This window comes from Barbatula barbatula (genome assembly GCF_947034865.1).
Source record: "Barbatula barbatula genome assembly, chromosome: 11".
Lineage (NCBI taxonomy): Eukaryota > Metazoa > Chordata > Actinopteri > Cypriniformes > Nemacheilidae > Barbatula > Barbatula barbatula.
Window position 1 is genome coordinate 9,156,657 of NC_136774.1, and position 25,299 is coordinate 9,181,955.

The 25,299-nt window shown below is 37.7% G+C and overlaps 4 protein-coding genes across 8 annotated transcripts; 1 reads left to right on the forward strand and 3 right to left on the reverse strand.

The window, feature by feature from the left end:
- The first annotated feature begins 439 nt into the window (after positions 1–439).
- Positions 440–7,725, forward strand: tti2 (TELO2 interacting protein 2). Of its 2 annotated transcripts, none has more exons than XR_013787263.1 (7): positions 440–1,349; positions 4,537–4,723; positions 4,854–4,946; positions 5,047–5,231; positions 5,935–6,093; positions 6,173–6,329; positions 7,173–7,303. XR_013787263.1 is itself a non-coding variant. In XM_079466713.1 (7 exons), exons 1-7 carry the CDS (start codon positions 724–726, stop codon positions 7,254–7,256), a joined length of 1,476 nt encoding a protein of 491 aa, XP_079322839.1. In that variant the 5' UTR covers positions 440–723; the 3' UTR covers positions 7,257–7,725. The 2 variants fall into 2 exon arrangements, 1 of the variants encoding a protein (XP_079322839.1); XM_079466713.1 differs by having other exon boundaries at positions 5,935–6,078; positions 7,173–7,725.
- mak16 (MAK16 homolog) lies at positions 7,222–12,824 on the reverse strand. The gene is made up of 10 exons (XM_079466714.1): positions 12,206–12,824; positions 11,840–11,889; positions 11,635–11,744; positions 11,467–11,531; positions 10,373–10,524; positions 10,196–10,250; positions 9,893–9,967; positions 9,717–9,821; positions 8,421–8,486; positions 7,222–7,959 (listed from the first exon to the last, which is right to left on the reverse strand). Exons 1-10 carry the CDS (start codon positions 12,218–12,220, stop codon positions 7,762–7,764), a joined length of 891 nt encoding a protein of 296 aa, XP_079322840.1. The 5' UTR covers positions 12,221–12,824; the 3' UTR covers positions 7,222–7,761.
- A 3,479-nt stretch (positions 12,825–16,303) lies between these two features.
- ywhabb (tyrosine 3-monooxygenase/tryptophan 5-monooxygenase activation protein, beta polypeptide b) lies at positions 16,304–19,190 on the reverse strand. Its single transcript, XM_079467537.1, has 6 exons — positions 19,039–19,190; positions 17,997–18,296; positions 17,699–17,822; positions 17,318–17,481; positions 17,050–17,145; positions 16,304–16,958 (listed from the first exon to the last, which is right to left on the reverse strand). The coding sequence occupies exons 2-6, from the start codon at positions 18,288–18,290 to the stop codon at positions 16,902–16,904; spliced, it is 735 nt and encodes a 244-aa protein (XP_079323663.1). The 5' UTR covers positions 18,291–18,296; positions 19,039–19,190; the 3' UTR covers positions 16,304–16,901.
- A 622-nt stretch (positions 19,191–19,812) lies between these two features.
- Positions 19,813–25,109, reverse strand: LOC306900565 (eukaryotic translation initiation factor 2 subunit 2-like). 4 transcript variants are annotated; one of them, XM_079467680.1, is made up of 10 exons: positions 24,991–25,106; positions 24,491–24,668; positions 24,277–24,377; positions 24,035–24,170; positions 23,797–23,891; positions 23,532–23,680; positions 23,231–23,287; positions 23,070–23,155; positions 21,941–22,008; positions 20,961–21,860 (listed from the first exon to the last, which is right to left on the reverse strand). In XM_079467680.1, exons 1-10 carry the CDS (start codon positions 25,003–25,005, stop codon positions 21,792–21,794), a joined length of 954 nt encoding a protein of 317 aa, XP_079323806.1. In that variant the 5' UTR covers positions 25,006–25,106; the 3' UTR covers positions 20,961–21,791. The 4 variants fall into 4 exon arrangements, 2 of the variants coding, with proteins under 2 accessions (XP_079323805.1, XP_079323806.1); XR_013787305.1 differs by having other exon boundaries at positions 20,967–21,860; positions 21,941–22,443; positions 22,500–23,155; XM_079467679.1 differs by lacking the exons at positions 20,961–21,860; positions 21,941–22,008 and adding an exon at positions 19,813–20,663 and having other exon boundaries at positions 24,991–25,109.
- Between the last annotated feature and the right edge of the window lie 190 nt (positions 25,110–25,299).

Consider the following 25,299-nt stretch of genomic DNA (forward strand, 5'->3'; position numbering starts at 1 on the left):
AAATTAAATATTAACCTTGAATAAAAAATTTGATTTGGTCGTTTTTATTCATTAAAAAAGATTTGAGTAATCTTTACACTTAACAATATTGTGTTTGAAATAAAAGTCAAATAAATGATTTTATTTGAATACATTATTATGTATCAATTAAATTAGCCTTATTAAAACAATATATAAGTGTTTAATTTATGTATAATATATAATTTTATTTTAATTAATTTCGTGTGCACGAAACCCCTGCAATTCCATATTGCACCTATGGGGCACTCGAGAGTCAACTTTCATCAATTCAACATTGGAACCTTTATCGTTTCAGTCAGATTTCTGTATTTGAAATAAAACAACCGATATCATTAATAATCATTTAAATTAATTAAAACAGTATGCAAGTGTTTATTTAATGTATTTACGTACATTTCATCGATTCAACCTCGGAACCTTTATCGTTTCAGTCAGGTTTCTGGGGAAGTGTTTTACAGTTACCCCCTTAAACAACTTGCAGCATGTCCACTGAAAATGAAATGCCTGCAAAAAACAAGTCATTTTGTTGTGAGTGCGAACAATTCCAATATACGACGTGATATAAAAACTACATTTAATATATAACATGAAAATTAAATGTACACGTGCGACGCGTGTTCGCAGGATATGTTAAAAGTTTGTCATTGGTCTCCAATATAATCTTTCGTCACGCGGGTTCGTTTGGTGTTCAAAACCATCGTAATGGATCTGACACACATTCTCCAGAAGATGAATATTAGAGAAAGTTTGACCCCGTCCGATTCCTGTTCTGCGATCGCCGTCCTGACACACATCTGTGAGCGATTTAAGGCGAAAGAGGAACGCGTGCTCATCCTGAAGGAGACCGCTGAGTTTTTCACCCTCGCTCCTCTCGACTGGCTCTTTCCTCAATTCAACACGGATCTACGCGAGGCGTATCTGGCCTTATCGGACTCTTTCACGGGACACGCAGGACTGCCGGTGTGCGACACGGACGGCGGCACTTTGCCTTCCAAGAGTTACGAGGACATACCTACCAAAGTTCAGGCTGTCAGTACATCGTTACTTGCGTTATGTTTGCGTATCCAAGCTTCTGTGGAGAATCGAAGCAATCCACATGTGAAGTCTCTAGCTCAAGCACTTGCCCCCAGCTTGTGTATATTCTCCATCACTCACCTGCAGGAGCAGCCATGGACCAGTGATGCTTCCAGAAACTGTGCTTTACAACTCCTGACATCAGTTGCGGGAATGAAAGGAAGCAGATCGGTACAGGACCTGCTGTCTGGAGACGAGGACAAGAAAGGAGTTTTTGGTCCAATTTTGGACACACTGCAGCCAGAACTGACCAAGTGAGTGGCATCATCATCATCATCACACTATCACTCTAAGCGTCATGTTAATGTTCTTCTGTAATGAATTAACTTCTGACTAGGGCTGTGCAATATGGACGAAATAATCACATTGCGATTTTTATAAGGAATATTGCAATTGCGATTTTATTTGCGATTTTGGTAATTATTTTACTTTTTCAAGCATGTAACATTCTATATGTACTCAGTGCACCAGAAGTGCATAACAAAACATTCCACAATGGAATAACATAGTATTAACAGTAATACAGCTTTAAATAAATGTCTTTAAAACAGACAACAGAAACTAAATTCTGGTTAACTTACCTAAATTCCAAAAATAAACTTTAAAATAGTTTTTCACTCTACACATTTCACAATTATATAACATACTGTACAGTATTAACTGCTTGATAAACAAAACTAATAAATTAGGTCATAAAACAGACAACATAAAATAAATTAAGATGAACTAACCTAAACTCCTGTCATAGCAATAAACAAACTAACAGAACCAAAAAATGTATTGCTTTCTTAAAGGTTTTTTGCGAGAAAAAACAGCATGTTCACCATTTCTGGTTTTAAGCATGAACGGTGACATGTCACCACATTACCCCCAGTACTAAACACTCTCTCTGAAGGTGAGCTGGTGGCCGGAACACAAAGATACTTTTTTGCAACCCTGCTCATTCTTGGAAAATGTATCTGATGGAGTCTCCACCATTTCAGAGGATCTTCCTCACTGTCAATGGATGGAGAAAGCAGGTAGCTGTTTAGCTCAGATGCTATGGCTTCTTCAAGTTGCAGAGCTGCTGGCATGGCTGATTTCGTTTTGAAGAAGCTTCCTAAGGACTTCCTTGCTTTTTTGCCTGGTGGAGGTAGATTGATGTCAGGATTCTCTTTGCTTGTGCAACTTGCAGATTCAGATGTATCCTTTGACATACAGAACAGGAAGAGAAGATCAAAAAGCCATATACAAGAGTTTTGATATTAAGAGATGACAGTTTCATCCAGTTTACATAAATTTACTCACCTGGTGTGAACTCGCTTCCATATCAGACATGACCCTGGCCTTAATGTTTTGAAGTTTATCCTCATCAGTGTAGCTGGTTTTGAATCTTGGATCCAAAAATGTTGCTATATCCAGAAGCTCTTGGGTAGTTTCTTCCCCATAATGTTTGTTGATGTAGTTAAGAATCTTTGATTTTATAGTCTTGGTCAGGTCAGTATCTTCATCATCCACTGCAAGAATCTTTGTGTTCAACAGATGAAGTACAGGTTTCACATAGGAAACACTGATATAGTTTTCACCAGAAAGGGCATCCGTGAACTCCTGAAGTGAACTCAAAGCCTTACTTACAGATTCTAGAACATCTGTGTCTTGCCATTGTGGTACTAGGTGTCTTGTTTTACGGTCAGATGAAAGGACCTGAGACAATGCCCTCTGTTGCTCCAAAACCCTGTCTATCATTTGTTGCATTGACCCCCATCTTGTCGGGCATGATGTTATGAGGGCATGTTGGGGAAGCTGAAGTTCTTCCTGGGCTTCGGCTAACATCTTCTTCTTCTTCCAACTGTGGGAAAAATGTCCCACAATCTTTTTGCACAAGCCGTTAGCTCTGGAAATGCGAGGTTCATCCTTAATTGCATTTTCTAAAAAAAAGGAAGAAAAAAAAACATGATGAAAACGTGTTGAATTGTAAGTATTTCATGCATTTAAATATAAAACTCAAGTATAACACTATACAATAAAAAGTGCATTTTGTAAACAAATAGTAAATGCATTAGCTAGAATGAACTAACAATTAACAATACTAATACAGAATTTATTTTATATAATTTTAGCATTTATTAATACATTGTTTCAATCAAACTCTCACTGTTAACATTATTTAATGAACAATATGGTAAAATACTACAGTAGTACAATTAGTAAAAAAATGATACATTTATATTTAAAAAGCTTTGCACAATTAGATTTTTAATAAAAAGTGTGCCGTACAAAGTTTAATATGTAAAGTATAATAAATATACAATGTATAATAAAGTCTAACTTACCAATTGCCAAATGTAGTCTGTGTCCGAAGCACTGCAATCGTGTCCAGTTGTTCAACGTGACAGCCTTCACTATATTAGATCCATTGTCTGTGGTGACAGACACTTGTTGCTCTTCAGCAAGTCCCCATGATGCTAAAGCATCTTTTAAACCTCGAGACATATTTTCTCCAGTGTGATCTTCTGGAAAGTATGCTGTTTGCAAGCATCGACTCTTCATTTCAAAGTTGTCATTAATATAATGCACCGTTAAGCTCATATACGGCTCCATCGTTCTGCTGGACCACATATCTGTGGTCGTGGCATAGTATTTTACCTGCTTAAGTTCGCATTCAACGCCTGCCTTACATTTCTCATACATTTCAGGAATAACAACTCGTGTGAAATGAGTGCGCGAGGGCAGCTGGTATCTTTTGTCGAGTGTTTGTATTAATCTTCGGAAGCCATCTTTACTGACGATGTACGCAGGCATCATGTCTTTGCAAATGTGATAGCTGATCGCTTCGGTAATTTCTTTATGGCGTTTTGAGCCTTTCTCATAAGGCGTTACGCCTGCAAATGCTTCGACGATGGATACCTGTTCAGCCTGGCTTTGTTGTGTGCTTTTGTTGGGTTCGACGGACTTTGTTGACATGCATTGATCATATAGTTTTTTATGCCGCTGTTTTAAGTGTTGGAACAGGTTTGTTGTATTGCCCCGTTTCGTTGCAATAATCATTTCACAGGTCTTGCAGATTACCTTGCTCTCTGACACGTCTTCTCTCCTAAATCCAAAATACTCCCATACGACTGATTTAGAATTTCTTTTTGGCAGCAAATCATTTTTATTCTGACCTGCATCCATTTTTTATATCGATTCCTCCCGTTCGCCTATTCTGTTCTTGTCCCTCTCAGCTTTTTTCGTATTTTGCGCAGTTCGCATAGTGAGCTCTGGTTGGTTAACATCTTAAACATGCGCACAACACAGTTTTAGTTTGAGTCGGAGTTATAAATTCATTAATAAAATCGCAGCTTTGTGGGATTTAGAAATCGCATGTGCTCAAATCGCAATTTTTTTGCGATTGCGATTAATTGCACAGCCCTACTTCTGACTTTAAGAAAGGTGCATTCAAGGATCTCTTATTCTGTACAGGGAGTGCTGGAAGCGTAACCAGGCTGTAAAGCATGTGTTCTCGTGGATGCTGGTGCAGATTGGACGTCCCTGGTTGACACAGTACTTGGAGAAGGTGTTTCCTCCTGCTTTGCTGATATCCGATGATTATCGCACAGAAAACAAAGTATTGGGTGTGCACTGCTTACATCACATTGTTCTCAATGTGGTAAGTCAAAAACGAAGGAAATTCACTGCACTGATGACTTAAAAGTGTATGGTTTACTGCTGTAAGAGGGACATCAAAGTCTTATGACATCCATGTCTTTTGTGATTTGTGTTGTATTCTCTTCATTTAGCCCGCAGCTGATCTGCGACAGTACAACAGAGCTCAGGTGCTCTATCACGCTCTTTTCAATCACTTATACACTTCAGAGACTTCACTCATGCAGGTAATACAGTCTCATTCACTCGTGCACAATATGTCAAATATGTGAATATTTATGTAAATCTCATGCTACATATATCCCCTCTCGTGTGTCTAATTCTCAGGTTGTGCTGCCTTGCCTTATAGACCTGATGGGGGTCATTGAGAACCCCCCAGCTCATGCAGGGTTACCGCGGAAACCGAATCGCTTCGATGATGTGCTTCGCCTCGTCTTGACATACATGGAAATGGAGCACAAGCCTGACCTTCGTCGTGTGTACGCCAGCAATCTTGTCTTATTAATTGAAAGGTGAGGCATATATAACTGTAAGTGCTCATGGGTTAATTCAGTATTCTCTTAAAGAATTCCCTCAGAAAACACACCTGTATTCAATTCTTTGTTCTGTCTAACACAGGAAAGATATTTGGAAGAATGTTTGTAATCAAACAGATCTGGGGCACAATAGACTTCGATAGTAGGGAAATGACTATGGTAGTTAATAGTGCCCCAGAACTGTTTAGTTTGGTATCTAAACAAATGATCTCCCTTTGTGTTCTACAGAACAACGATTTTAATACAGCTTTGGAACAACTTGAGGGTGAATAAATTAAATTTTTGGGTGAACTGAACTTTTAAGGACTAATTTAAGAATTATATTGAGGACAAAGTTTGTTACATGTAGTTCTGCACCACCACCTAATAATTGTTTCCAAACATAGAAGCCAACACAGGCCATACCTGCCTTGAGGCAACAGTTCTTATAACATACTTCATTCACTGCCTCTAAAAGTATTTTTTTGTAGTGGGCTGGCATCATATAGGCTTTATGAGGTAATGTTTAATATTATGCAAACAGTATTTAGACTTTCAGGCCTTAGCACAGTTTTTTCTATTTTTTGGGAGCCCCAAAATAATTATATATATAAAAAATGTTAAATGCCATAATCATCATTGGGGTAATTTTATTCATCTATTGTTCAAGTTGTGTTCCAATATGTATATTTTATGTTAGGATGGGTGTAGTGATTATTCGTCACATGAAGAGACTAGATCGGGTGATCGTGGGATACCTGGAGGTCTCTGATGCTCCAGAGGAGAAAACCAGACTGAGTATCTTGGATGCTCTGCAGAAGACACTAGAGATTGCTTGGCCACGGTAAAGAACTTGAAAGTAATCTAATCACAATATTTAATCTTCCAACTCTCTTATTTAATTTATTTCACCCATAATCTTCACTTTATTTTTGTAGAATGGAGAGGAGGATGGGATCTCTAGCACAGAGTCTGTTGAGGTTTCTGGTTGATGTCTCATCCGAGTCTGTGACCCGACAGCTGAAGGAACAGCTCATGAGCAAAGCGTCACACTGTTTACTGCTGCTCAACCACTGCTCCGAAGGCAAACTGCAGGTACGTCATATGTTTAAAGGCAGAATGCATGATTCTATTCAGAATTTTTTTGTCATGCTGGTTGGAAATCTCTTCACATCCTGATAGAAATCAAGAAGTATAGTGGTCAAATACTGACCAAACGTTTTGACGATAGCTCACGCAGATATTATATGTCATCAGCACTCTCACGTCCGCTGTTACAATCTAGAGAGTATGGCAGAGATGCAGTAAAAACCTGACTTGCCAGAGGAACCCTCAACTAGAGTAACTCGTAAAAAACGAAAGACATTATTTGAAAAAACAGTGATAAAAAACATCTGTTTCTTGTGGACAGGTATGTACAAGCTTCGATAAGAATATTGGTGTTTTGGAGGAGGGTGGGATCATGATTTCAGTGCTAGCAGGCGAAAGCTAGCACCTTAATACATAATGCATTCTGCCTTTAAATGAGCAATGTTGTGTCCCGTCTTGGTCATCCAAGACGTTGTTGACTTTCTCTTCAGTTGAACAGGGAAGTTTGTAGCTGAAACTGGTCCATTGTGATGTATTTTCAGTTTCCTGCACCTGATTTAGCTGAAAAATACTATCACCTACATTCTGGATGGCATGAGCGTTAGAAATAATGAGTTTTACAATGTATATTGGTAACACTTTATAATAGGTTGTATTTGTCAATATTAAGTGAATGTATAAGCTAACTTTAATAATGAACCATGTTTTTTTCAGCATGTGCTCGTTGACATATTTAAAGATACAAACTTTGATTTTAACGACATACTAATAAATGTTACAAATACAACCTTATTGTAAAGTCTGGCCAATGAATTTACAAAAAGCTTTCCATTGTTTCCTTTTCTTTAGTCTCTTCTACGGGAGGTGGATAATACTTGTGTTCCTGACTCTGTGCTCATGTGTATCCAGCAAATCACCACAGCTGCCCCTTAAAGACAACCATCAGATTATTTGCCGTATTTTAACTAGTTGTGAAGTTAAGAGTTAGCACAGCAAACCTGGTTCTGTAATAAATGATAATGGCCAGTAACGGTAGGCAATATAAGCTCAGGAGACATTGCTATTGTGTTACCTTTGTATTATGTCCAAACTTCCCGATATTGTGTTTTATTTATATCATCATAAATGTGTACTTTTAAGAAACACGTTACAGTTGTCCATTTTAAACAGTTTATGAACAGCAGTTTCAACTAGAATGCAATCGAATTGTACTCAAAAGAACATTAAAGTGACCACTTATGCTTAGTAACAGCATAAGTGCAGTTGAAACAAGTTAAAAAATAAGACCTGTAAAAACAATAGACTTTCTGTTGGCAGGTGTTTCTTTGTGTACATATGTGCATGTATCAAAACACATTAACTATTGAATACAGATGTTTTATAAAGACAGTGCCACGATTTGAAGAAACAGTTGTTATGGTGTGACTTAGTTGAATCCTTATGTAGCCTTGCTTTTCTGAGCCGGTTCTGTCTCATGCTCGTATTCTATCTCCACATATGCCCGTTTCTTCCTGGCTTGCCCTTTGAGTGGAGCCTTTCCTTTTGACTTCGTCTTTGTCTCTTCCATCGCTTCTTCTGTTTCCTCCTCTTCACTGGATTCTTGGTCCTCGTCGCTGTTGTCTAGGTTTTTCAGCTCCTATAAACAGATGATACATGTCACTCTCCGTCAAGTTTTAACGTACAAAACTATTATATAGTCATAACCTTTACACCAATGGAATTACACGTGGTTAAGTCTCATTCACCCAAAAATGAAAAAAACAACTCTGTCATCATTTACTCGCCCCCTCAAATCTGTATAAATGTCTTTGTTCTGATTAACTCAAAGAAAAATATTTGGAAGAAAGTCATTAACCAAACAGATCTCATCCGACAGTGATCAGATAAAGTCCTAAGGAGGGGGTTGTGTAGGATGCTTTCTAGCATGCACAAAAAGCTAGACAGAATACAACCGAATAAAATGTTATTTAGGTCTCATAGAATTCTTGAAAATTGGTTTTAAGCAAAAGAAAAAACAGCAAAATGTATGTTGACATTCAAAGGGGATGAATTCACACAAGATTAACTTTTTTAATTTAAAGAGTTTTAAAACCATACCTCTAAATCGCTGAGATCACTTTCCTCAAAGTCATCTTCAGCAACATATTCTCTTGTCCCAGATTCCTGGAAAATTGACATTATTCAATATACGTGATAAAGTAAGGGATAATGTACAGGCATTATTACACGGAAATTAAATGGGAATTAGTTTAAAGATGATGTTATCTGGGAATCATGAACCTGCAAATGTTGCAACTGGCCAATCAGATTCAAGCATTCCAACAAGCCACGTAATAATAAAGAAAGAAAGCACCAAGCAGAGAAGTTAGGAAAGCTTCATAGGATTTACTAAATGTAACTGGTGTTTCTATATAAGAAGCAAGGTTTCATTCAAATATGCAATGAAAATATGAGGGTGTTAAAATATTCTTCAACCAAGCAATATAGTTCTTCAAAAATGTTATGAAGTGTCCTAACGTCTGTGACCCAGTCTTAAGTTATGAGATGAAGAGCATCAGAGTTTGTTTTTTAAGCATTCATTTCACTATGATTTCAAAATTTTAAACAACCTTACCCTATTAACCTTACAATAATAAATATTATGTATATTTTCACACAATGTTCTTTACATTACAAATTTCGTGCCACCTCAGACCCTCGCAAAAATGATGTCGGATGTCTTAAAGAACACTGTGTGAATGCTGTCAACAGACTGTCATTTCAATATGACTGTCATTCACATTCAGTCCAGTGAGGCCGCAGAGTTGCCATACAGGAGCTGTATTTTGCAGCCATTTAGGTGAATATTGTTTGTTTTGCTAACAAGTACATTCAATTTCTTAAAGGTTTATTAAATAAACGTGGCGTACTTCATTGTAAAGTCTTAAGCTGTGCATTTGGCTCAATATATCGACATTCTTCGGTAAACAGCGTCAGGTCAGTCACTAGCGAATATAAAAGATAAGTGAATCATTCAAACCTAAATTAAATTCAGTGAACCACAGGAGATCGCATGTTGTGAATGAACTTTGCTCATTTAGTAAGACTGGTTAATTTATTGTGGGCTGAAAAATGTATCAAAAAGGTTTGGTTGAATAAAAGTAATGTTTTATATAACTCCAAATGTTTAGGAAAATTACAATTATTGTTTCAATGTGTAAAGGGTTTGGTTAAGCCACATGTGCGTGTTTGTACACGTCAAGATAAGGATGGCACCACCTCCGCCTCATTCAGAGCCAGAAAAACCCTTACATAATTTAATGTAGAAAACGTAAATCACAAGAAAAACTTTAGCTGGGTTTTCACAGACTGGGTCACATATTTATAACAGAAAGCTGACATTAAAAACAATACCTCTTCATCCTCCTCATCTTCCTCGGATTCAGATTCAGTCTCCTCGTCTTGTTTTTCCATGGCTTTATCAAAGGCGTGAATGGGGAAGTTGTAGATGTCTCCATACTAAATGAAATCATTGAGGTTATTAAGGATGTGGCAGGAAAAAGATGTAACGCCGGAAAAGATGTACTCACTGTTCCTTGTTTTAAACGTTCTAGCAGTTCTTTCTCGATGGCATTTTCCAGCTGAGCAGCGATGAGAGCTTTTTCCTGTTAGAGAGGGGAAGAGGAGGTAAAACTGGTCATTTACATTTACAACTACAAATCTCTATATTTACAATTGGTGAGCTACTTTCAGAAACAACCAGTTAACTACACCAACATAAGATCTGTATAAATTACAACAGTAGTTAGATTAATACTATGTCTACAGTCAAGACAATAAAGCAGCTTCGATAAGTAATGCCCCCTGGACATTATTTACTGCCAAACACCCACCTCTCTCCTCTTTTCTCTTCTTTCTACTTTTTTGCTGAGTGGAACCAGTTTTCTCCTAAAAAAATAGCAAACTATTAACATGATGTGTAGAAAAGTAAGTGTGTCTATTCAATGCATGCATATTCAAAGACACATGAAATCAACTGAAAACATAAATCACTACAGAAAGGAACTCACTGTCTTTTCAGCGTGAGCTTGCGGATTCGAATGAGATACTGCGTTATCTTTGTTAACCGCTGTTTGCATTTGTGTCGGAGGTATCGTGGCCAATAGATGAGGTTCTCATCAATCTGTTCCAAGGCCTTTGCATAGTTTCTATCAAGTTTCACCTTAGGAAAAATACACAGTAAGGAGTTTAAAAAGAGTGTCAAACTGTAGAATAAACATTCATGCTTGATTATATTAAGAAGCTTTAATATTTGACTGTGTTGATGCTGGGGTGACCCCAAAAGTAGAAGATTTGATACTTCGAAAAGAGGAGCCTGATTCGACTACAGTCAAATCTTCACAGAGGTGTTATGCAACCGGGATCATGCCATTTGAGGTTATATGGGCAGACGGACACATACATTTTTAGGGCATAAAGATTTATGACAGAAGAAGCATCTTCCGTGGTTCCTTACTAAGACTGAACTTTGTGCTACAAAATATTAATAAAGTAATATAACCAAAATCACTGCATATAGCAAGCACGGCACAAACTTTGGCAACTTGTCAGTCTCTGCACTGAAAGCAAGCGCGTGTGTCAGGAGGACAGAGTGTGCAGGAAAAAAGGTGAAAGGTACTTTTTGACTGTTTAAATGGTAAGATGCTTTATTGCATTCCTCCTTTACATGCGGTAAATAAAGTGGTTCATTACAAATAAAGTTAACGTATTCCCGTTTGTAAAAAAGTATTAATTCTTATCGAGTAGTTTTGAGGCGATGTGATGTTTAAGGAAAATGTCCATTGATTTTACTATGTGGCTTGTGTTTTGCATACATGTTCACCTGCATTTCATACATTTTGCACATTGAGACTTTAATCTGGTTTATTATAAAGGTATATTATGTTCTGTAAATTAATGATTGATTGTTTTTTGGTGCATCAATGTTGCGCTGTACCCTTGTTTAACCACCTGGTGTCTTCCCCAATTGTAAGGACGCCTGCGATTCAACTACCAGTCAACTATAGGCAAGACGTGACAATTCTGATTCACGTAGGTAAATCCTTAGTCGAGGACACCCCAGTTGATCCCAAATTATTATTTTGCTCTTGACTGATGTTCATACCTTCTGCCACATGCGACCAGGGAATGCTGCCCTCTCAATAACTTTCATGTACAGATAACTCCGGCCTAAGGGAACACAACACACACTCATTTTATTGCATATTAAAAATGATAAACATTTGTACAAAAACGAAGTTTGAAGCCATTTTCTTAGTAATGATAAGCTTACCCTTTTCTTCTCTTATAGTAGCATACTGACTGTTGGCAAGAGGACACGAAGACCGATTACAAAGTCCTGTAATGTTGTATTCATTTCGACAGAACTGTTGAGTTTTCGTTCTTCACAAATTTGGAGAAAGCCAAAGGTTAGATTATTCTGAATGATAAATCTATATTCAAAAATCTTGGTAATTTCTACAGTTAAAAGCACTTACTTTACTTTGTAGGAACAGAAACTCTTATTGCCGATAATATCCCATATAACCTTTAAAACAAATAAGTCAACATGATGTTCGGCAATCAAAAATGTAATTTACCCACAATTTATAATGCACGATTCAGTCACTTGAACCAAATTACGAAAAAACGCCTTGAAGCATGTGGTACCAAACATACAAAATCATCAAAACCCTTACATATACTTTATAGCTAATAGTCATAAAATATGTATGTTATAATCATCCAGTCATCACCTGTTAACTGAAATAAATGCTTTATTGTTAACGTTACATATCACACATCCATGTAGTCTTCTGCTGTTGTGGCCGCTCTTTAATATATTATTTTAAAGTTTTACTTACATCGTCGTGTTGCATTCTGACCCCTTCTTTGAGTTATCGCCACTTAATACCTTATTTCAGCCACAAATCTGAAACAATTATTGTTTACAGCCACTATTGTAATCAAACAGTTACCACATGGAAGTTACAGGCAGCGGCCATCTTGCCATCAGTAGCGTAAAAGGCTTCTCGCGAGATGGCTGTCGCGATAGTTTGGTTCTTCCCCTAAAACTTTATTTGTATTTCGGCGAGTACAAAAACAATACGGCTGCCAACCACGTTTTACGTAGCAGAAGAAAAACGAGTTCTGCACGTCATAAAAACGATATCTTATTATTTTGCGTAGACTATACATTAACGTACCAAATAAAGAAATGAATTATTGTGACGTTGGTGATAAACTTAAGGTTTAAATATATAATATCTAATTAACACGCTATTAAGTAAATAAACCTATTATTGCCAAACTCTTCCAATTTCACTGCTACAATTTTTTTCTATAGTTGACATTATAATATTCAACACCTTCAGGAGGGGATCAGACGGTCAATGTGCAATCTGTAACAAGTATTGAAGGCTGCACATGTCACGAACATTCGTGATCAAACCAATCATCACATGTAATAAACCAAGAAGGATCGACGGAATGCTGATGCACAGATCAGTTCCTTTTGAAACTGATGCTTTCTGCATGATGGTCGCGACTTAAACAACTGGTTTTCCTTTTAACATTATACGTCTAATGTTATATAGAATGGTTTCGTTCAGTTAAACAACAACTAAATGAGACAAAAATGATTCATTTGATGTATAACAAGAAGTTAGTCGGTTTTTAATTATATTCACGAGAGGGGCATGCTGGGATACTTACGTTGGACGTTGCTTATTCAACCCTTCGCTATCTAAACACCTAGCTAGTGCTCAGCATAGTACTCAATCACCATGCATGTTGCTACGTCTTACTGACACCAGCAGGGGGCAGCTGCTCAAAAGTAATACGACTGGATGTTGGCTATCAGATTGGATCAAAGCTAAAAATTGTTCAAAAGGAAATAAGGATTGTGAATTTGGATTACATCACAAAATCCAATCTAGGTTTAGATCTGCATCAAATTGTCAGTTTATGATGATCAAAACTTTTAAGTAAGATCGTGATAGCTTTTATTGATAAAAATCAGGATTATATCGATGCCAGCAGAAGAGATTTCAGGAACAACAACGACAACAAACGTTCAATAATACAACTTTGTGTTTAGACAGTGAATGTTTAAATTACAAGCGTCCGATGAATGCCCCTCTCATGAATAGAATTAAAAACCGATTTACGTCTTGCTATATATTAAATAAATCTAGATATTGTCTTATTTAGATGTTGTTATACTACATAAACTTATTCTATATCACATTAGATGATATAGATATTAATATTAAAAAGAAATCCAGCTGTGGAATTCGTAACCATCGTGCGGAAAACATCTGTTTTAAAAGGAACTGATCTTTGCATCCTTCCTTCTAGGTATGATGATTGGTCTATTCATTAATATTTATGAAATGTGCTGCCTTTTTGTTACGTATTGCACATTGACCATCTGATTAACGCATGAAAACTTAACTAAGAGTGTACTTCTACACTGAACACAATTATTATTGCAACCCTTTTGGTCCTTTTGGTTATGCCCTCAATTTTCATGAGAAGAACCCAAAGGCCTCAGGCTTATTTAACATTTTGCTCTCAAATATTGTTCACAAATTTGTCTAAATCTGTGTTGGTGAGCATTTCTTCTTTTGCCGAGATAAGTAAAACAGCACATTTGAGAGTGGCCTTTAATTGTGGCCGGATTAAATCACACCTGTGCAATAATCATGCCATATAATCAGCATCTTCATATGCCACACCGGTGAGGTGGTGGATTATCTCGGCAAAGAAGTGCTCACTAGTTATCGCTGCGCGTCATGTCAAGTTCGATGGCACAGTGGTGGGGCAAAACCTTCTCATTTGTAGGTTCATGAAGGATGCTCACTGTTTCATTCATTTGCCTATTAAAGCTGCGCCAGAGTGAGCCCTATCATCTGTCTTTCCAGACACCATTGCATCTGAGTCTTATGCACTCTCTGGTTTTTCCTCGTGCACTAAATTCTATCGGATTTTGTCAGGACAAATGTTTTTAAAAGAGCCATCAGATCTTCATTTCTTAGGCTCCATCACAAACCGGGAACCCCATTTTTAAACAACACCTCTCTCGTTGGCTTGTGGAAGCAACATCCATGGCATATGAATTTTAGCCCCAAGGGGGTCTTAGAGCTCACTCTGCCAGAGGCATGGTTGCCTCTTGGGATCTGCTTAGGGTAGTTTCACTGCAGGACATTTGTGCCGCTGCAAGTTGAGGTCCTCCCCATTCATATTCAGATACTACCGGCTGGATGTTACCAGGACTCCGGTAGCTCAATCTGTATCTGGGGTTGGCTCTTCATAGCCTTACTCTATATCCCTTCTTTAGTCAAGGCAGCAAGCCCAGCTTATACATTGTCGCTAGCATGTAATTTTTCCCCCACCTGACACCATAAGTTCATATCTGTTTGCATTGTCAGGTTTGTTTATGTATGCATGTTTCCACATGTCATCCTTTCATTTCCTGGGACATCTCACTGCCCATGTGGGTTGTTATATTGTAATGTGTCATGCACCGCCTTTTCAGGTGACCATCCTCTGGATTTCAGAGCCTCGCTGTGAGTGTATTGGGCAACTGGGGAGCTGTCCATATCTCCCATAGGTGGATCTCGAACACGAGATAATGAAAGAGAACAGGCTTCTGCAACCTCTTGGCTTGGGTGTGTTTGTGCATCCCATTTCTGTACATATGAGTCTGGGATGCAAAGATGTCCTCTCCCTCTTATGAGTTGTTTTTTAATTCAGAGGTTTATGACATCACAAAACCAAGCTCCCTGTAATCTCTGCAACCCATACATAGTATCCTTACAAACAGATGTCTGTTAAAGAGAATATCTCCATTTGCATTTTCTCTTTGAAGATCTTTTTATAACTTAAACTGACTTATAGGGCCCCCTTCAGGTTAATGTTTTATATTAACATCATTGGAAAACTTAAATGCAAAACTTTCCCGTTAAAATTTTTCGTTCCCACAATTAAATATGGATACTTGCAGTATAATTATTTTTAGCAGCTATGCAAAATACATTTTGTCCTTTGATTTGACCTTGGTGTTGACAAATTTTCCAGTGTAATGCCATCCTTCACAGCTAACTGGGGTGGGGGTAAATTTACACAACGGAAACATAAGTCTCATTTTTATTGTAAATAGTATCTCAATTGTTGAAACTAGTAACTTTGTATTAGCACCAATTGCATTATTGCTCCTGTATGACATATTGCTTATTACTCCCTGAATTCTCTGTCTGCTAAATGACTTAATGAATGTAAAATAAACGTCCCTGTATGCATGTTAATTTGATTAGCGCCAATGCTAATACAGTCAAATACTTCAGGGACGTTTATTGTACTGGTGTTTTGAGTACCATAACTGGTACAGAGAACCATGGTATTGGTACCGACTACTGGACATTCTGGCATGATCAGGCATAACATATTTGCAAGTTCCATTATTGACATTCTTAAAATTATCTTCTTGTGTTTTATGCAGAAGAAAGTCACAAGGGATAAGTATGACAAGTGGCTAAATAAATGATTTTCATTATGAGGGAAACTATAACTTTAAAAATGTTGAAGATGTGGTCGCTATGACTGTCTATCAGAATTATACTATACTAGCAGCATGTATGCAACATACGGCTGAAGTAGTTAAAAATTATGATTTATTCCACAAGCAAAAAATATTTTATAGGGAAGGTACTAGTAGTATTTCACTGGTTCTTATCAAACTCTGAGATTTAAGGGTTTAAGAAAAAACCTAATAGGCCTTCTATGATTTTAGTACATAAGTCCTTATGGAACATTTTTAAATACCTATTTATTTAACTGACTTATATTTACAACCAGAAAAGCATTATTTTAATAAATAAATGTTCACCTTATTTCACCACATTTATGTTCTAAAGCACCAATGAATCAATAAAACAGAGAACTCACAATCACATAATTGGTGAAAATAAACTGCCAGTTTAATAACCATACAATAAAACCTGTAAATACAGATGAATTATACTAAAAAAATGATCGTAACAAAAACGAAAAAAAGAGGATGACAAAATGCACAACCAGCTAAAGTGGGAAAAAGGGAATTATCAGGAAAGACGATTAGAGTTCATAACCCCAGATCCCCAATACACTCACTCTTGCTGTTAAGCGCATACACACAAACACAGCCATGATTTCATGCAGTTACTCTCCATCAGCGGCGCACTCGCTCTTTCACTCACACGAAGGATAGGGGTTTTGATAATCAGTACACGTTAAATTCACAAAGAAAATTACTGGACCTGTTTTAACGTCAGCATAAAACCCTGTGAACCAACCGCAACCCCCCCAGCCCCTGGTGTCTGCATCGGTGGGCTTCTCTGAGCATCTTCCTGTGGACTAGGCTCATGCTGATCATCATACAGAAGGTATGGGGAGCAGGGCTGGGAACTGAATGGAGAGGCGTGGATGGTGTCAGGTGGAATGAGGTGGGATGGTTGGTGGAAGCCATTTGTGTATTTAAGATGGATGTGTATGGGTGTTTGGAGATCAATTTTGTCTCCCCTAGTTCTCGCCATCTCCTGCTTCTGCTTCGTCGGCCTGATTTTCTGACGTCCAAAGCTGCAGGTATAACAAGGAACAATCATGCACCCAAAAAGAAATACACAGAAATAAACGATAATTGGTGGCGAATGTAAGGAGGATTACTTACAGTAAGGTTGTCCCTTAGAAGCTGCATGATCAAGGTGCTGTCTTTGTAGGAATCCTCATTTAAAGTGTCAAGCTCAGCAATGGCTTCATCGAAAGCCTGCGAAAAAAAAAAAATGTCTATTTTTCATTTGTGCTGAACGAGTGAAAAACACACTGGTGTTGCAAAAATTATGACAAGAAGTTTAACATTTACAAAACTACTACTATATGTTCCATTTATACACAATGTTTAAGAAATGTTTTAAGTACAGAATCAAACAAGCACCAACCGTTTTGGCAAGATGACAGGCCTTCTCAGGAGAGTTAAGGATCTCGTAGTAGAAAACAGAGAAGTTGAGGGCAAGACCCAACCGTATGGGGTGTGTGGGCTGCATTTCCTTCTTACTTATCTCAAAAGCATCCTGGTAAGCCTTCTGAGAGTTATCAACTGTGGCTGAGAAAAGAAATGAATTGATCTGTTCATTGTTGTGATAAACAAATGATTTGATTTTTGTGATATTGGATCGTTTTTTAATAACTAAATGCATTAAAAACATGATAGTCACTGTGAAATGTTCTATATTTTTTTCCAGCCCTGATAGACAGATCTGACACCTATTTGCACGTTTTTCAGTTTAGATATAAACAAAGAAACTCTACATTTCACTTACTGGTTTTTTCTTCTCCAGATGCAACCTCAGACAAGTATCTAAAGTAGTCGCCTTTCATTTTCAGGTAAAACACCTTGCTCTCTGGCTGAGAAGCATTGGGAATGAGGAACTTCTCCAGTAAACCCTATTAAAGAAAGCATGGGAATATTATGATGGCTCGTATGAACAAATGAAAAGGCAGGTTTCAGACAAAAATCACAAAAGCTCAATGTTGAATCGAACTAAAACTTTACACAAGCTTCAAAATATGAATTTGTTGTAATTGGGATGAAAGATCAAAAGAACAGATTGCAGATACCAGCACGTCATTGCAGATTTCCTGCAGTTCAGTCTCGATCTTTTCACGATACTCGCGTGCCATCTTCTGTTTGTTCTCGTTGCCCTCTGTCTTCTGCTCGATGCTCGAGATGACGCGCCAGGAGGAACGGCGGGCACCCACCACGTTCTTGTATGCCACAGAAAGCAGGTTGCGTTCTTCATTGGAAAGCTCCACACCCCCCTCGGTCACAGCCTTCATAGCTCCAGCCATGTCATCATAGCGCTCTGCCTGCTCAGCCAGCTTGGCTTTCTGCACCAGGTCAGTCTTGTCCATTTTAGACTGGGAATGAAATAAGAGCAGATATTAAAAATGCAGAACCATACCACTGGACTTCAGTCTGATGATATCTGAAGATTAAATCATTGGCATGAGGGTGGGTAAATTATGAAATTATTTTCAGCTGCACTATTCCTTTAATGCTTATTTCCACGTTTAAATACGAATAGACAACATTACTTGAGGTGCATGATGTGAGAACAACAATAAACCTTGATAAACATAAATGTGCACGTTTCTGAAACAAAAACAGAAAAAAACATCTGTATTCAACGACGTGCTAAAATAATATATGATATATAATAAATATAACACATCCACAGCTCTAGCAATATGCTCACATGCTAATTTTTAAATAATTCATATGAACAAGAATTATTTTTCTCGATCGTGACGCTATTCGATTTAATTCAACTGCAGGCTACGATGACGTTAGCAAGCGGGCTAACCATGTACCCTATCATTGAATTCGCCGAAATTACGTAAAAGTTATCGACATTGTATGTAATGTTGTTAATGTTTCTTTATCATTAAACACAAGAGGCCGACTAGAAGTTGGACATTTCATTGTAATGATTAACCGTGTCTGGTTAGACGTGCGAGGCCCGACGAACGCCTAGAAACTTGCTAAATCCCTCTGCTGCCCGCAGGAACGGAAGACAAGATCATTTTACATGAAAAATAACACAAATACGTCGTTACACAGGCAAAATATGTTATTGGAGGTATAAGGGGGCTAACTCACGTTCTGAAGGGCGTTTACTCCGGATTTATTCGTTAAGAAAGGTACAATTTGGATCCCCGTCCTCCGCCTGGTTGTTCAGTTGTTCAGGGTAGCACTACTTCCGCCAAGCGTGACACTTCCGCTTCCTGCTAAGCGCAAGCCAGTCCCCTCGAAACTTTTTTCTAACGTGACAAGTTTATTAGATTTCTTTTAGATTATGTTCATGTCCAGTTTAATTTATGTTAGGATTGACAAATTGATTGTCTATTACAAGCATGCAAGACCATTGCAACGATTTATCTTATGAAATAGTGAATCGGGTGTTAAAGGACCTATTTGCTATGTGATGATCCTGAAACTTTTAAAAATGTATCCGATATACATGACATAAAGTAATATAAAAACAGAGGACATTGAGGGTCATGGAACAGGTGGCCACAACTTTTATATGAACGCTATTATTCAATGGACAGTTAACATTGATTTGCTTAATGTAAAGTAGTCATACTTTTATTATAGTATCATAGTTGATAATATTTTGTAAGATTATAAGTAATAAGAGGACATGTAAAAAAAAATGTGTTGAAATGTTTTTAGTTGTTTATCGCCATGAGTGCAGGAAAAGCAGTGGAACGAACTACATCCATGACACCAGAGGTTGTGACACGGAGAGCATAGTCATGTTTATGTCCAGGGGAGAGATCAACCAGGTCACAACTCAACCGGGTTCATCGTTTCTGGGGGGACTCACAATATCACACCAGGTGTAAAGTTACCAGCATAATACAAATAAATGCACAAAATCTTGATATTTGTTTATTTTTATTTCAAAAAATGTCAACCAAAAGCCTTTACTTTTACTTTAATCTAGGAACTGTAAAACATGCCCAGACATCTCCTGCCCCAAAACATTTACAATAAAGAAAACACAATCTGTTCTTTTCTGTTTAACTAAATAAAAACTTTTATTTTCTAGTGCTCAGAGGAGATTCACACTTCTGTTGAACTCTCAAAACAAAATCAACAGACATTCTCCATGTGCATTAATGTACCCGTTAAAATGTATTTCGAGTCAGATAAAGCAAGCTCACTTTCTAGAAGTGTAAATGAGAATAGTAAATCACATCTTCAAAGATCTGTACTATTTCCATCCAATAATATCCTTGCATATTTCTCTGAAATATAAACACTGTTCTGCGAGGGTAAATCTGCTTTAGTGGCTGAAGCAGAAAAACGATGCATAATATTTCAAGAGGTGAGTAGATAAACAGAACAGGCAAGGCAAAGATTCACACTCAATTATATTCATAGAAATTACATCCCAAACTTTAAAACAGTTTATTCCAGAGATCCACAAACTGGATTAGTTCACCCACTTCAGAGGGCAGAAGCGAGGATGGTTTGAGCCTTGTTGTCAGCCAGAGAGGCAGAGCATCGCTGTGGGCAAGAGACCAGAACATGAGGGTTGCATTAATTGGCTTTGGCTCGAAGCTGAGCTCTTTTTCCAGTGACGGCCTGGAAACCGGTCTTGATGCTAGCTACAGAGCAACGAGAGTGACAGGTTTCACACTGCAGGAAGTAGAGACGCGTGTCCTTCTGCAGAATTGTATCCGGTGAGCGGCAGGTATGACAAGTCACATATTCCTCTGTGAGAACAAAGCCTGTTGTTAGGAACAGCAGTATTCTAGCTTTCCACCGCACTTAGTTTGCCGAGCATACAACAATGCTTTGTTCTTTATAAACCAAGAAAAATTCTAACATTTCTAGAATTGTCCCATTGGCAAAGTAAGTTAGTTGTGGTGTTTGTCCAGTCATATAAGAGGACCAGTACTGACTAGGGATGCACTTTTATAGATTTTTCATGGCCCATTCCGTTTTTTCTTTACAAGCAAACAGGCCAAAACCGATTTCCGATTTCCTTTAAGAAACAAACAAGAAAAAATGAGAGTATACATAAACAACATGTTTATTTGGTATTTAAAAGGCTATTAAAACAATAACTGTAACAGTCTGAAATTAAAGACTGCACAATAAGCACATTCAATCCAAAGATGGTACAGATATTTAGCATCAGCATTTTGCTTTTCTTTTATTGGGTTGAAACTACATAAAACTGGCCTCTAAAAATGAATACATCAACTGTATCCATGTGAAATTGACAACTTCAAAGTTCAACAATTTAAGCAACACAATCAACACAATATCAACAACCCGAACAAAGATGTTTGTTTTTTAATTTGTTGAAAGAAAAAGGGCTTTCCAAGTTAAAGTAAATTAAACCGAAGTATATAAATAAATTATTCAAAAATGATAAATCAAATAAAGTTTAGTGCTACAGGAGGTGCTTTTTAATCAAAGTAAGTCATTTTAATGTAAAATAAAAAGAATCATCCATAACAGAATTTAAGTTTATTTCTGGCTTTTAAAAGTGAATGCACGTACTTCTTTACAAAAAGATCCATTTCAACTTTGTCACAACTACGTCTGTTTCGTTTGTCATCCAACACGCGAGAAGCTGAGCTAAACAAAGGTCCGCTGTCCATGCTTGTGCAAGGCGTGGACAGGTATGCTCTCGCAACTTCAGCGAGTGCAGGAAAGTATTTTTGTGCCAGTACACCAACAGCTGTTCGCTTCTTGGTAGCTGTGCTTTAGACAGATAGCTCTGCAATTCCAGTGCTGTGCAGCTGCCTATGTCCGCAATCACTTCAGAATTTTCTTCTGTATTTCACCATGCAGTGCCAACAATGCACTTGCTCCGTGTGGCATTTTTCCAGCTAACGCTCTTCCTTCCCTTCAGCGTTTCTGGTCTCTTTCTTGTGCTGGTGAAATATCGATCCTTGTACCTTTTGATAAAAAAGATAACATTCTGTTAGAGCCTATCTCTTTTATTTTTACATTTATATATATTTTGTTTAATAGTTACCTTGGAACGAGAGTCGTAGCCAGACAATACAAGGGGCTCCTGTTCAATATCGCAGAATCTTTTCTCAACTGCTTCCAAAAAAGCGGATTTGAAAGTTAACGCTATGATCCGTTTCAGCGCTATTTCTTAGGAGACGTTTCAGTGCAACGATTGAGGGAATGACATCTGCTGCAGTCACAGTGGAAAAGGGGGGTTTCTTTTGTAAGCTCCTCAAATGGTGCAAGAAGAGTCAATATATTCTTGATTAGACCCCATTGGTACGAAGTGAGGGTAACAGGAAATCCAAAGTCTGCAGCATATGCCCCCAAAGCATGTTTCAAGTCCTAAGCATGTGGCCAAAAGCCATGGCAAGCGCTGATGCTGTATGGGAACCAGAGAATTCTTGTGCAAGTAAGAGAACTTTATGAAGTTGGAAATCAGCATCAATATACTGTCCCGTCAGACTGAGCATAGATATGGGGCTCACATCAGCACTCCATATATCGGTTGTAAAACTAATGAATCTGACGGCAGCATAAAGTAGACTGTGAACATGGGAAGAAACGGCAGTGTGTATCACGGATACATGTGCTCCATTCATCTGCGAAAACATTGGTCTTCTACAACAGATCCAGTACAACAAATTCTGTTACTTTTTTTGTAAAGGCTTGGGTTTTTGGATGGTTGAGTAAGGGATGAAGGTTTTGTCTGTTTTGCATCATTAACAGATTTTTGGTACTCATCGTGTTCTTTCAGATGGTGAACTTTTAAATGTTGGATCAGGATTGTTGTACCGAATCCCTCCACAATTAACTTGTCCTTTGCTGACAAAGCAATCTTCACGTCCTGCTCACAGACTTCTAAATACTTCCACACAAACGACATGTTCGAGATTGATTCAAATGTAATCTGTGTATGCGGCCGTTGACGCACTTCCGTAACAAAATATGATCGGTCAACAGGTGCATCCCTAGTACTGACTGCTGTTATAATACAGTTTTTGCATAATCACAGAATTGAAGCAATTGGGGAAAATCATATTGTACTATTGGTGTGTTTACATAGCTGACAATGTGTAGAATATTTCCTAAGTAAGTCAACCTTTTACTTTGTGCTTGTATTTGCAAAATACAAAATCTCTGTGACTTACTTATATATCTTCTCAAAACATTCTCTATTTGTTTCTGTTGAAAGCGTCCTTTGATCACAAGCTGGTTATTTCCATCTATCGACCCACTAAAAAGAGCAAACAAAATTACTTTTCCACCATTAAAAAAACACGCAATTAAACAACGGAATTTAAAGGTTTACCTTGTTCCTAACTCAGCTAACAGGAATGCCAAAAGATGCTTGGGCTGCCGATGCAACCTGCAGATACAAAAACTAATGTAATAGCAAAAAGGCCAATAATATTGAGAAGTAAGGCCTGCTAGTTAAGTTTACATATACAGCCACGGAATTTTTCAAAATTATTTTCAGTTTTTCGGAATTTACTATTTATAGGTACGTGTGTTTCTATTTGCATTTATTTGCAGAAAAATAGTTTCAACCAAACTTTTAGTATAAGTTTGCAGTTATTTGTCTTTATATAAATGTAAAAGTTTGGACTCACAGTTTGCATATGTCAGTAAAGTTGACAAAAGATGTTTTCTTGGTCCCAACTCGGACCACCTGAGGAGGCTTCATCACAAACTTTCTCTTCTCACCCGCCACCATATCAGGATTCTTCTCCCTCATGATGTTAAACACTCGGCTTAACAACTGTAAAAGGACACAGAACAAGGTTAAAGCAAACCTACATCTAGATGTCTTGAGCTAAGAGATGTGTGCGAAAGTAATTTCTGTCTTGGGTATTCTGCTTCGAATTATTATCATACCTCATCATATGTGTAGTCTCTCTCTGAACCTGACCATGCTGGACCCGACAGTGAGATGAACGTGATGCCATCAGTGTTTTTATCATCCTCAGTGACTATAAATAATTCAGTAATTTGGAGTTCAAATCACATCCATACATGTTTCAAAGCACCACTGACCATTATAATCTGACAAACTACTACTATTTATTTTTACTGATATTAATCAAATAAAAACAAATTGTGTCTATCTTCATACCATCATCTTTTTCAACAGTGTCATTTTCTTCAACAAATTCCACTTTTTTTGGTTTCTTTTTCTTAGCTGGTAGCATCAGGTCCAAATCCTCTTCCTCCATCATCAACTCTTGTTGTTCACCTTCGATTTTCAGCTCCTAGTAACATACAATCAAAATGAGGAGTCAATGGAATAGAAAATCTGTCAAATCGATTTTTGAAAACCACGACAGCTGTTCACAGCTGTATTGGTGAATAACTAACCTTAATGCCTTCTTCAATGTCATTATCAAACACTTTCTTCGGCTTCTTTTTCTTTTTCTTCTGATTAAAGAAATTCAGATCGTCCAAATCATCCGAAGGCTCTATGGAGAAAAACTGTGGTGTAAATTGTCACAGTCCAAACCTGCTGTCATTTTCATGGTTCTGATTCAAATGCATTTAAATCGCTGCACGATAACATCATCGGTCCTCTCACCCTTTTTCTTAAACTCATCTTCATCTGGCTCCATTTCTCGTTCCTCTCCTGCTTCAGGCTCAACCTCACCCTGTTCAGCCTGCTGGACATCCTCTCCAAGTCCATCGCCATCCTCATCCAGCATGAAGGGCTTCTTCTTCTTCTTCTTCTTCTTGGTTGTAGTAGGGTCGAATAAAATCTATAATAAAGCACCATGCTTATTATTACATAATAAAGCACCATGCTTGTTTGCTCAACGTGCAGAAGGAAGGAATGCTTGCACTTCTAAACTGCATTGTGTTTCCATTTATACAATATTAAATACATAACGCAATTATTATCATGTGACACATTCTGTGTATTTCAAAATAAAAAACACGTAGTTTTATATGAAACAGACTGCACGTGAAAGTCAGCAGGATTGCAACTGGCGAGCTTTCTCACAAGCTCAGTCTGAATATTTCAAGACGGCTGAGAAATTGAGAATAATGACAAAAAACAGGAATAAAACGCCACAGTACCTCGTCTTCTGACATGATGGTAGTGTAGTTTAATTTCAAACACACGACATACAGCAGTCACTCTTGCATCAGCGCAGGAAACTTAGAGGGCAATGCGCATGCGTGCTCCCGCCGACGGGTGATTGCGTCACGAACACGACAAGTTATAGAATGCGACTATCCTTGGGTCAGTAAAGGAGAATTTTGTATGCATGGAGACCAATATTTAAACTGTGAACTTTTGTATTTGTAATTTGCAAATGTAATGATTCTCGTGGCTTAATTAAGTCATTGTTGTGAATTCGATGTATGCACTATAAAGTCACTTTA

What these genes read in the sequence shown, in the direction of transcription:
- tti2 (XM_079466713.1), top strand. Translation starts at nt 724, where the DNA reads ATGGATCTGACACACATTCTCCAGAAGATGAATATTAGAGAAAGTTTG. An exon ending in CTTGTCTTATTAATTGAAAG is followed by an intron (nt 5,232 to 5,934) that starts GTGAGGCATATA and finishes ATTTTATGTTAG; the next exon opens with GATGGGTGTAGTGATTATTC. An exon ending in GCTCCGAAGGCAAACTGCAG is followed by an intron (nt 6,330 to 7,172) that starts GTACGTCATATG and finishes CCTTTTCTTTAG; the next exon opens with TCTCTTCTACGGGAGGTGGA.
- mak16 (XM_079466714.1), bottom strand. An exon ending in TACTATAAGAGAAGAAAAGG is followed by an intron (nt 11,532 to 11,634) that starts GTAAGCTTATCA and finishes GTGTTCCCTTAG; the next exon opens with GCCGGAGTTATCTGTACATG. An exon ending in GTGATCTCAGCGATTTAGAG is followed by an intron (nt 7,960 to 8,420) that starts GTATGGTTTTAA and finishes ATCTGTTTATAG; the next exon opens with GAGCTGAAAAACCTAGACAA.
- ywhabb (XM_079467537.1), bottom strand. Translation starts at nt 18,290, where the DNA reads ATGGACAAGACTGACCTGGTGCAGAAAGCCAAGCTGGCTGAGCAGGCA. An exon ending in AAATCTGCAATGACGTGCTG is followed by an intron (nt 17,823 to 17,996) that starts GTATCTGCAATC and finishes TTTCTTTAATAG; the next exon opens with GGTTTACTGGAGAAGTTCCT. An exon ending in CCTGTCATCTTGCCAAAACG is followed by an intron (nt 17,146 to 17,317) that starts GTTGGTGCTTGT and finishes TTTTTTTCGCAG; the next exon opens with GCTTTCGATGAAGCCATTGC.
- LOC306900565 (XM_079467679.1), bottom strand. An exon ending in ACATTGAAGAAGGCATTAAG is followed by an intron (nt 24,171 to 24,276) that starts GTTAGTTATTCA and finishes GTATGTTACTAG; the next exon opens with GAGCTGAAAATCGAAGGTGA. An exon ending in TTAGCTGAGTTAGGAACAAG is followed by an intron (nt 23,156 to 23,230) that starts GTAAACCTTTAA and finishes TGCTCTTTTTAG; the next exon opens with TGGGTCGATAGATGGAAATA.